Raw genomic sequence first — 12,691 nt, 5'->3', positions numbered from 1 at the left:
TATCTCAAAGAAGCATATTCATAATCATCTGATCGGTAAGCAACCGATCCCTACTCGCAGACAAATTGGATTAACGGCTCATGTCGGATTTCTACTAAGTGTGAAAAAACATTTGTGTGGCAGAACTATAAAAAATTAAAGTTGATCCTGAACAAATGAACGACTCCACGTGTATATGTTGTCCTTAAATGGCTTCCCTGGTAACATAGCACTATTGTGAGAACATGGGAATGGAACACGGGCCTTTAAAAGATCCAGCAGCAGGGATTTCTGTGATCTACAGCAAAGGGCGTGGTTAAAATTGCATCGTCACCTTCGGGTTATTGCATCAGCATGCCGGGTACGGAACGCCCTTACTGTCCGGTCACATGGTCAGGGTATGCAAGCAAACAAAGGTAGAAATACTCGGTGTGACTATATCTCGTGTAGTCAACCTGCTGTAGAAGAGGTTTGCTGTTCCCTGTCTGCACTTGAATCAAGACATAATTTTGTAACCTTTCTATACAAACTGAGATTCTAACAATGGAACCAAATAACGTTAACATGGATGAAGTCAGACATCGCAAGGAGGCAGACACTACATCAGTAGTTGCTAGCGACGCACCATCCAGTGCAGTGGCAATGAAAAGACAAATTAACTTATTTGCCAGTATAACTATTATTATGGGATCTATTATAGGGTCTGGTATTTTTATTTCTCCGAAAGGTGTCTTAGAGTACAGTGGTTCAGTTGGCGGTGCTTTAGTAGTATGGTCTTTGTGTGGTGTCATAGCTATGCTTGGTGGCATGTGTTATGCAGAACTTGGTTCGTCGATCAAGAAAGGTGGCGGCGAGTATACATATTTAAACGAAGCCTTCGGCGAGTTTCTAGCATTTTTGATGTTGTGGGTAAATTTCATCATTGTGTCACCTGGAAATTGTGCTATCATTGCACAGACATTTGCTATCTATTCAATCGCGCCGTTTTATGACGATTGCGATCCACCTCCCTGGGCCGTTACCTTGGTAGCAGAGGCTTGTATTAGTAAGTATATACCTCTAAGTATTAAATCTATGTTACTTCTATTCATATATTTCCGTTCATGATTTGTGTTTCTGTGTACTTATTTAAAGTGATACAACTAACAACAATTCAAGTGTGGAGCACTCATATCTGTTATCTGATTCATGTCTTGTTGTTGATAGGAGGTACAAAAGGTTAACATTGGCAAGTTGCATAACGAGGCGATTTCTGTAAAGTATGATCAGAATCAAGTATATACCCATATGCGATACAACTTTAAAAAAAAAATTAAAAAACTTAGAGACCCGAAAATTATTGAATTTTAAGGGTACATGCTCCATCTGGATGAACATCGTGTCTTATCACATGAGAAATAATACAACTTGCTTATGTGAATACCTGTATAAGTAGTTTATTTTGTAGCATATACTTTTAATTATAACAAATGAACAAATATAACTATTTCATCTGTCTTTCTCTACAGTCCTTGTGTATAGCTATAACTGCTATAGTGTAAAAGGAGCTACATGGGTACAAAATATTTTCACAGTAGCGAAGGTCCTTGGTCTAGGCATCATCATATGTGCTGGTATTGTCTTCCTGTTTATGGGTGAGTCTAAGAATTAGACCTAGAGTCGATTTTATCAGACATCGCCAAAACTGTGTGGCAGGCAACCATATGTTTTATACTTGGTTCTGTAATATGGGTAGATATTAAAGAACAACTTTTCAGACATGCCGACACATTCTAAATGAGAACAAAATATAAAATGTACTACCAACTTTAAGAGAGTATAGACTTTCAAATAAGCGGTATGATTTTTTTTACATCTCATGCCATTTTTTTTACGAATTACATAAACAAATAAGAAACCCAGGTAGACGCGCACGCGCACACATGTAAAATGATACACTTTAGCTCACTTTGAACACAAGATCACTGTCCGATGATTCAAACTGTTTATTCATGTTCACAGTGAAATAAAATGTAACATTTTGAGCGTGTGGGTGCTATCAGATTCTGATTTTTTTTTATGTTGGCCGTCATAACAAAAAACATTGTTTGAGATGTAAAAAAACACACCATGCTACCTAATTGAAACGCTATGGTCTCTTAGGACTGGTAGTAACATAGCACGGTTCCACTGAAGTCTTCGAAATCTAGTGTAAAATTTAAATTTTATTTGTGTATTTTTACGAGACGTAAATTACTTGAATAGTATACAATATGCTATATATGTGGTGCTTTGTTTAAATTTGCTGTCTTCAGAGGTGTCCTTATCTACCTACATTGTTTAATAAAAGCAAACAAACGTGTTTGTGTGTGACACAGTTTCGAAAATTTCTGATGCAATAGACGAGAGTATATCTAACTATATGCCATATGTATCTAAAGCTGATCGTCTCAAAGATTCTAATTGATTCACAATTTAGAATCATTTTAATTAACGGTCATACATCCTTGAAATTTTAAAATACACAAAGAAATGAGATACTACATCATGTGAGCATCGTGTATGTATCTTCTTTAGATTAACATGAATGTTTTTGACTGGGGTATCTGACGATACATGTACTTAAACAATAGTACAATTATCCGACATCTGTACTAGGTATATAGATTAAAGCACACCCCTGTAGAAATACAATGGTAACCTCTTGAATATTTACAAACGGTCGCCTGGCATGACAAAATTCCAACTACAGCCTCTTTTACGGCACCGTCCAAGAGGATATCGTCGTAAACTACAGCCGCTTTTACGGCACCGTCCAAGAGGTGTCACCGAAGAAATAACAGCTCTGGTTTGTGAGAGTGTCCACGGATTGAGTACACATTGTTACGATGTATATGATTTATTAGTTATCAGCGAAGATAGTGGTAGCTCACAAGAAGAACATGTAGAAATATTAGTCAAAATTTATGTTGACCCAAACAATGAAATGTAGCAATATTAGTACCTGGTTTTGTAGAGCCAGTCGATAAAATGTAACAATTCTAACCAGACAAATTTGCCGACTGGATTCGTTAACACAAACGGCCCAGATCCACGCCCATTCTAAGACAGAGGTTGTAGCGCTATAGAGTAGTGTAGACACTTAGTCGATACATACAATTTTGTTTCCGTTCAATACCTGCAAAATGACTAAACAATGCTAAAAATTAGGTCAAAGTACGTTGATTCACATGGATGTTATCATTTATCACCATGCTTGATAAATAGTTGATTTTCAGTGTCCCATACACACAGATTCAACTTGTATTATGATTTATGTCATACATATTTATACATTAATCAAGTATATGATGATCGATGAATAATAAATCATTATAAATGTGTCAAATCATATCCTCTTGGTCTGTCATGTCATGTAATGTCATGTCATGTCATGGAATAATTAGTCATGTAGCGCAGATAAACATGATAAAAGGACATCCCCAGATGGGCTGATGGATGACAAGTCAGTATCTCAATTGTCTATGCTCAATGTAACTGTTCAGCGCATACTACAGCCTCACAGTCACTTGTGGTTAAAACACAGCCCGTTTCGTTTCAAGTTACCATTCACTGGCTCTGTATGATACAACCATGCAGAAACCAACAAGAAACTGTATATTCTACACTAAGGTAGCAAGATTTCTTGCTACATTTTGTTTATAGTACTTTGAAATAATCCATTTAAACGTACTGTAACTAGACTCGGACACGCTGGCACCAATGTTCTGATATCTGCATTTGATATCTGCATTGTGGCAGGTTAGTCACTCGGTTGAGACAAAACATAGCAAGTAACTATTCATTCAATATCACTATCTTGAAGTGTAGCATGTGCAGTTTCTTTAATATTGGTTTCTGCGTGGTTGCATCAAACACATCCGGTTAATGGCAAATTGAAACGGGCTGTAATTGCGTAACTAACTAACTAACTAACTAACTAACTAACTAACTAACTAACTAACTAACTAACTAACTAACTAACTAACTAACTAACTAACTAACTAACTAACTAACTAACTAACTAACTAACTAACTGACTAACTGACTAACTAAGTAACTAACTAAGTAACTAACTAACTAACTAAGTAACTAACTAACTAACTAACTAACTAACTAACTAACTAACTAACTGACTAAGTAACTAACTAACTAACTAACTAACTAATTCACTAACTAACTAACTAACTAACTAACTAACTAACTAACTAACTAAGTAACTAACTAACTAACTAATTCACTAACTAACTAACTAACTAACTAACTAACTAAGTAACTAACTAACTAACTAACTAACTAACTAACTAACTAACTAACTAACTAACTGACTAAGTAACTAACTAACTAACTAACTAACTAATTCACTAACTAACTAACTAACTAACTAACTAACTAACTAAGTAACTAACTAACTAACTAACTAACTAACTAACTAACTAACTGACTAAGTAACTAACTAACTAACTAACTAACTAACTAACTAATTCACTAACTAACTAACTAACTAACTAACTAACTAAGTAACTAACTAACTAACTAACTAACTAAGTAACTAACAAACTAACTAACTAACATTGATCATGAAACACCATATAACCGCATATGTAGGAGAAACGTAACCTTCGCGGTTACAGGGATGGTGTGCTAACATTGCTAATTATGCACACACACTAAACTTCTGATAATATGATTTTTTAAAAATAGGGAAGGTAGGTCGGGATTTTATTTTATTTTTATTTATCTTTTTTTTTGAGAAATTGCTTTGATGGTCGCTACAATACCTGAGTACTGTATGTGAAGTAGACGAACAAAATATGCAGACTGTACTATATAAATTCAATTTACAGTCTAAAAAAGACCGGTTATCTTGAATTATGAATTTTAGTAAATGACCATAGATACTTTGGCAAGAAAATTTACACTGACAAAAAAAAAAGTAAATTCGGACCATGTAACCTTTTTTTACTTTAATTTATGAAAAAAATAGAGTCGGAGGCTATAACCAGGATCATTAACGTTGCCAGAAACACACCATTTTTATTTGGCCTAACTCGAACAGCAATGAATTGACTCTTTACCTCCAGGAGACTGTTGTCTAGTAGCCATCGATTGGTTTTTGAATCTGACGATCTCGTCCATCAAGAGTTGGAAGAGATATCAGATTCAAAAGCCAACACATAGCCTCTAAACTAATGACTGTGGACACATATAATTCAATACACCAGTAGATCATATGCCACGTGGCTTACTCCCATAGTAAATTTGTGTCCATAGTGCGATGGAGTGTTGGGTCACAGAATACAAGCCTAGGCCTCAGCAATCTCTTTTACGTGTGTTGTGTTCCTAAATGTATTACTGTACCTAAACACACGAAGTGTGAGAGATAATTTGATATATCAAACATGAATTTGGCCTCACATTTTTATTTTACAGTAGTCAATTTGCTCATTTGGTACATTTTCCGTCATTTGACCACGTTATGTAGGCCGACTTCATACCACAACAGTTTGCTGACCCCTGCTACTTGTTTGACAACAATGCAGGTCGGACCAAGGACACGCTACCCCGGCGTGGTACGGGGATGTCAAAAACAATGTTGTCTGACCAAAGGCCAAAGGTGTTCATTAGTTTCTTTTAAAACGGCTACAATTATAAGTATAAGCAAAACTGCACTGGCATACATTACTTTTTTTTTTAAATATTTTACTAGAAGCAAATTTAGGAACGCCACAAACTTTTCTGACAAATTTTAGATGAAGCGGAAGTGGTGTTTTGTATTTGCAATTTTCATAATTTCAATTTGAAATATATTTGATTATCATATTTCTTATCATGTTTTCTTCTATGCAAAATCAAATTTTACCACACTGAATCAATTTTAATTTCCCCGAAAACAGAATTCTTGTTCAGTGATCTACGCATCGTGCAAAGAATGAAGATGTTATTTGACAATTTACGCATGCGTCAAAATATTGTCAGGTGCAGTCAGTCATGGTGTCTGACGTGAACGATGCCAGAGTCCTTTTCTATGGTCATAGAGCAATAAAATGTGGGGTTTTTTCAGTTTAGAATATGACTGATATTAAATAAATGAAACATGCAGCGGCAAGGAAGCAAGTGTATCATATACAGGTATATACGTCCAGTCTGAAAATGTCGCCGACAACTTTGTGAAAATTTGTCAGTTAGCCGCGACTACACGAAAAGTCTAATTTACCACCTTTCCCAACCTTCACTGTATCTGTGACCCACCTAACCACCATCTCTGTCCAGGGGTAGTACGAGACGAAGTATCACTTTTGACTGTCTATAGCCACCAGGGGAGAGATCACCGTGGGTAAATAAAGTTAAAGGTGGAACGTCGTCTCATACTCATCACATTTACACATCCCGACGTGACTCTGCTCAAGCTTTACCCCCGGTGGAAAGATGTGGTTAAATATGACCTTTCGTATAGTGTACGTATAATGTCACTGGTACCCTTTCTCACTTTAAACATTTCTTTTTAAAACACAGGACAGACTGAGTATTTAGAAGATGCATTTAGGGGGCCTGGAACAGACATTTTTCGACTCTCGTTGGCTTTTTATAATGGTTTATTCGCTTATGTTGGCTGGTATGTATTATTAATGACATTGTACATAGAAAGCTGGACTGGGCAAAAGCTATGCCATGGGCTGAGTGATGATGAAAATACTGCAAAACAATAATTGTTATTTTTTATGAACAAAATATCACAAAAGTTTAGGAAAATAACTACCCAAAATAGATCAGAAGGTGTCACGTGATTTTACGCCCAATCTGATTAAAACGATACAGGGGCTGTCCCGATTTACTTTTTTCCCGCCTTTATGTCTCACTTAATATTTTACCTTTAGGTATTCGGTTACATTATTTGGGTGTTCAGACGAGTGGGGCCAGTCGCCAATATCAGATTTTAATGATATTAGTCTACGATCTTGATAGAAATTTCGGATACTGTCTTACCTTCTCTTATTAAAGTGGCCCTGAGGTAACAAATTGAGATTTATTTTATATATTCTTATTCATAAAGCAACTTTACTAAGTTTCCTACTTGAAAAAAAAAGTGAAACACCATATTTCAAAACCATGTTTGTAATTTAGTAAATTTTAAAAAGCTAGAAAGTGTCTGAAAAGTTTGTTATTGTACGTACAATAACAAACTTTTCACACACTTTTTTTTGGCCATTTATTGAGTAACAAACATGGACGTGGTATATGTTGTTTAACGGGTTTTTTTCAGGAAAACACAGTAAATTAAAGTTGCTTCTTTATGAATGAAAAATTCCAAACTAAATACCACAATTGTCATCCACATGGTCACTTTAATGATGTTTTTACCTCGCAATCAAAGAGTCTATCTATAACACCTACTTTCCATATTCTGCACCACCGTCAGACGGGTCATGTTCTCGTTCAGAACATATACAAAATAAAAAAAACTACAGAAGGGCCAAATAAAAATTGTTTACTTTAATATTTTTTTCAGGGCAAGCATGAACAATATGGCTGAAGAAATAGTCAATCCTAAAAGGTAATGTTGTTATTTTATAATTATCATTATTTTATTATTTTTATCGTTTTATTTCATCAGTTTATTTTCTTATGAATTTCGACGTCACAGTTCATCTCTGTGTTTTCCGTTTGACTATTTTTTCCGTTGTTTGTTTGTTTGTTTGTTTGTTTGTTTGTTTGTTTGTTTGTTTGTTTGTTTGTTTACCCGTCGGTCTCTGACACATCTGGGTATCTACGTCTGTGGATATGTCCTGGGTATCCATCTCTACATGTCTGTCACCTACTGGCCCTATCTGTGTATTGGTCTGTTTATATATCTCGTTTTCTCTCAAAACAGGAATTTCCCCATCGCTGCCATATCGTCTATGGCTGTAATTACTGTCATCTACGTCTTGACTAATATAGCATATTTCACCGTACTGTCACCCCAAGAAATGTTGGCATCTAGCGCCGTTGCCGTGGTAAGTGTTACCCCTACTTTGCATTTGAATGAATATGATTATCATTAGATTTGAGGGGTACTATACGTTTACTTGACATCTATCCCATGTCTCTACCTGTGCATCACTGAGCTTCTTGTTATAAACTCAAATGCAGTCGTTGGCGGCGCTCCACGTGCGGGCGAAGACTATACTTTAGGTCGACCGTCAGTCGATGAGGCTAAATAGATTACTTTTATATAATAGTTTGGAGAGAGAGAGAGAGCGAGAGAGAGAGAGAGAGAGAGAGAGAGAGAGAGAGAGAGAGAGAGAGAGAGAGAGAGAGAGAGAGAGAGAGACAGAGAGACAGAGAGACAGAGAGACAGAGAGACAGAGAGAGAGAGAGACAGAGACAGAGAGACAGAGACAGAGACAGAGACAGAGACAGACAGAGACAGAGACAGACAGAGAGACAGAGAGACAGAGAGAGAGGGACAGACGGACAGACAGACAGACGGACAGACAGACGGACAGGCAGACAGACAGAGAGGGGGAAGAGACAGACAGAGACAGAAACAGAGACAGAGTTACATTGAAGAATTACATTATTTTATCCACATTTAATCACAAATATTAACAAACGTATTTAATTGAACTGACAGACATGGGGTGAACTTGCCTTAGGGAATGCAGCATGGTTAATGCCGGTAGCTGTTGCAATGTCTACTTTTGGTGCCGTCAATGGGGCTGCGTTGGCCAACTCCAGGTAGGATATTGTGTTTTAGTTTCGTATCCGTGAGTGTATGTATGTGAAAAATTATGGATCATTGCAATATGCCCAGTAAATTATCAAACAAAAATAAAAGAAAGCTTAATGTCTCCGTACTACTAGAGAATGTAACAGACCCAGAGCTTGGGATGATCATGAATGGCCAACAGTTGTAACAGTACATTTGAAACACTGAGACCATAGAGGGCGCTCCAACTACGTCCAAAAGTATTGTCCACTCGTATGACTATGACCAAGACGTCCCCTACAATGTCTTCTACAGAAGCCCGTTTTGAGTCAAGAAAATGTATGTACAGGTTGACATGTATAAATAAAGTAGTGTATTATTTGTTGTACGGACGAACGAACGCACAAAATTGAATGACATTTCTTAGTAAAAAATACCCATTAAAATATGACAAAACAATAATATGTTTCTGACCGTGTTTTGTTTCTCAGATATGCGTTTGTTGCTGCTAGAGATGGTATGCTGCCGACACTTCTTAGTATGATCCATATTAACTATCTAACACCAATGCCTACTCTCATTGCCATGGTAATCCCAAATTCTATATGTGTTTCTGTACATGTGCTAATTTTGACTTTGTTGTAGTGTTGCCTGTGGGAGGGGGGAGGGGCACACGAAGTATTTCAGGGGTGAAGATGTTTGAAGACGGTTACGTGTCCACGACGAAGGCTACATTTCATCCTCTAGTACAGTTGCAATGAAACAAGTTCAAGAACGGTGTATGGGTGTGTCCATGTAAAAATAAAGTGTATTAAAGCAAATTATAGTTCTGTAGCGATGGATTAACCCACACGGAAAGCTAAGTCGCTAGTCATTCTCAGGCCCGCGGGTGCCAGAATGATCTGCCGTTGTTTTTTTCTATGGCTGAGTATATATAGAAACGTAGTACATTGTTTTCTAGTGTACAGGCTCGTATATACATGTACATGTATAGATACATATGTACATGGGTGTAGATAGTTTTTCATGTCTATGTATTTTCATCTACTCATGCAAATTTTGTTCTTGTGTGTTTATTTTAATTGTTTGTTTGTTTGTTTGTTTGTTTGTTTGTTTGTTTGTTTGTTTGTTTGTTTGTTTGCTTGTTTATTTTACCCTTCTACTTTCAGATGATAATCACCTGTGTACTATGCCTGTATCAGGACACCGGCAGTCTCATCAACTATACCGGGTTTTCTTATTGGTTGTTTGTGGGTATCGTTGTCACAGGGTTGCTATGGTTACGATACAAACAACCCGATTTGGAAAGGCCGTTCAAGGTGTAGTTATTGTGTTAGTTATTCTGACAACGACAAGAGACGTACTTCAAACCATTTTGCTTGTGTGTGGCTGCGTGTGTGTGGGGGGAGGGGCATTTTATCCGATCATACTTATTTGTGTGTGTATGTGTGTGTGTGTATGTGTGTGTGTGTGTGTATGTGTGTGTGTGTGTGTGTGTGTTATAACGTAGATGGTATGACAAACATCGTGTACGTAACTTATAACTATATAAAAAAAAGGGGATTATTGGTAGTCTTAGTTTGTAATAATAGTAGTATGGGGAGATCAGAGGGGCTACCCTCTTACAACTCTCTGGGTAACCAAGACTGGATTATTTATGGTTACAACAATACTTGTTTACAAATGTAAACGATTTGTGTTTAGGAAATGATTTATACCACATTTCCCACAATACATCATTCAATATGGCGACTTTGCAAGTTCCCTATTGCACTTAGTCTCGGTTACCTCGACACTATATTGTACTTTCTCTTTCCTTTTTTAGGTACCTGTTTTAATTGCAGTAATATTTGCATTGATTTGCTACACTTTGGTGATTGTATCAATCTTTGCCTCGCCCTTTGAAGCTGTGTTGGGAACTATTATCATCATAACTGCGGTACCGTTCTATTTCTATGGTGTCCTTTGGAGAAACAAACCAACCAAACTTAGAAACTTTCTTGGTAGGTTCTTTTCTCTGTATAAATCACCGACAGGGCAAAGCTAATTACAAACGTATGTTCTTGGTATATAGTTTCGTCTAAAGTGTGCCAGTATTTCTCCGCCGAGTGGGGGCGATCTTTATTTGAGAGTGATCAGTTTTAAATATTTTGTCAACATTGCCTTAAATTGTATGGTCATATCACCAAGGAAACCAATGGTTTGTTGATACAAACTACTAAATTGTCACCACTATGCACTTTTCAATTTGGAATCAGATTAATAGCTCAAAATGTAAAAAAAGAAAAATTGGCAAGAACGAACTTAAATTTTAGTACCATTTAACCACAGGCACTCGAATCAATGTGTATGATTTTTAAAAAAAATATGTCTTATTTACATACATATTTTTTTTAAAATCATACACATTGATTCGAGTGCCTGTGCATTTAACCATAAACCCTACACGAAAGAATGAGTCCTATTGTTGTTGTTGATTCACATTTTGCGCATTTTTTCCTGGCAGACACAACATCGGCCTTGGCTGATAAGACTCGCCGTAGAGGGCGGTGATTTTGCGGTGCTAAAATTGATCGTGGTTGCTGTTGTCGTTCTTGTGATAAATATTACTTGGGGAAATTATTTCCACTTGTTTCTTCTGTTGCAAAACTGACCTAATTTCAATCGACAATTTTGACTTCTCAACGGCAAAATGTCATGCAGTCAGTTACAAATACCCACAAACCCTCTTGGTTTTGTCGAATGATTTATTAATTGTCATTCGTTTATTTATTTACCTTCAGATGCCTCGTTGCGGTTCTTTCAAAAATGGATGATGGTCGTTCGACAAGAAATCTCCACATTTTGAACAGTAGTCATGGTAACCATAAACGACGCACAAGTATATACAATTATATTTAAGTGTTTTACCGACCTGAATTAAAACCAAGAACTGGTTGTTGTTTTTGTTTCAAGTTTTCGTTTTCAGGTCAATGCGGTTGGATCCACGCGGTTCATCATCATTTTCCGAGTTTGACACCATCTGTCGTCGTCGACTAAGTCTCTACTATTCTTTTCCTTGTCTACATGATCATAGATGTCTTCCTTGTCTGTACTGTGATTTAGGCCAGGGATTAACTGCTTCTCACATTACTAATATCTGGTCAGTGGAGTCATATTAAAAAAAAAATACATAAGATTATTTTTTTCTTCAGGTTTATTTTTTTCTGTAGCTGTCACCAACTAATTTTTCCACCCACAGTTTAATCCGAACCGTGCCTTTAAAACCAGGAATTTACAAGTATATTCATCTACTTTGTTTAGTACTCTAGTAAATTGTTCGAAATTTTCCTTGCAAAAAATTTACGTATCATCCATATTGCTAGCTATCTCTGTGATTTGTCCATTCGATCTTTGTTTTGCGCGTTATTAGCATCAAGGGAACCTCCACTAATTACAAGTGGGAGGGCCGGGCAATTGGGGGAGGGTAATTTTTACAATTTGGTTCTCGGTGGAGGACCATATTTTTAAAAAAGATGTAATTGGTAATTGGTCACATTTTATTTTGACTAATTTTATTATCGGGAAGGGTCTCATTTTACGCAACAGACCGAGTTCGATTCTTCTTTTCCCCTGAATGCTACTTAACTTGTATCTATATATTAGAGCCATCTGTAGACGGGAAATCACTAGTGATGTATTTATAAATTGACTTTCTTTTATTTGAAAACTTTGTGTGAATCTAACATTTTAAGAGTTCGTGTATATAGGATCAAGATCAGGTCGAAAGGTTCGAGATATCAAATCTTACATTGTGAGTCCAACTTTCATGTGGCACAAAGCAAGCGTCATCAATGACGCAGTGATCGAAAAATTACCAGATGAACTTCCTACGTTTATTGACAATTGCAGTTGTAGAGCCTGGGAACTTTGAGGGCATTAAGGATCTTATTAGAATGAGTATATGTACAATTTAGAATGTCTACGTTCTGAACATTTTTTTTTCAATTTACATATTTCTGT

At 36.5% G+C, this 12,691-nt stretch overlaps 1 protein-coding gene across 1 annotated transcript; it reads left to right on the top strand.

Annotated features, from left to right (window-relative positions):
* Positions 1-543: 543 nt before the first annotated feature.
* On the top strand, positions 544-11,537 carry LOC144440591 (large neutral amino acids transporter small subunit 1-like). The gene is made up of 10 exons (XM_078129977.1): positions 544-1,024; positions 1,488-1,613; positions 6,514-6,613; positions 7,508-7,552; positions 7,871-7,994; positions 8,615-8,718; positions 9,181-9,277; positions 9,859-10,008; positions 10,515-10,692; positions 11,473-11,537. The coding sequence occupies exons 1-10, from the start codon at positions 544-546 to the stop codon at positions 11,535-11,537; spliced, it is 1,470 nt and encodes a 489-aa protein (XP_077986103.1).
* Positions 11,538-12,691: the final 1,154 nt, after the last annotated feature.

This window comes from Glandiceps talaboti, chromosome 10, assembly GCF_964340395.1.
Source record: "Glandiceps talaboti chromosome 10, keGlaTala1.1, whole genome shotgun sequence".
NCBI lineage: Eukaryota > Metazoa > Hemichordata > Enteropneusta > Spengelidae > Glandiceps > Glandiceps talaboti.
This window is presented reverse-complemented; position numbering and strand designations above follow the sequence as displayed.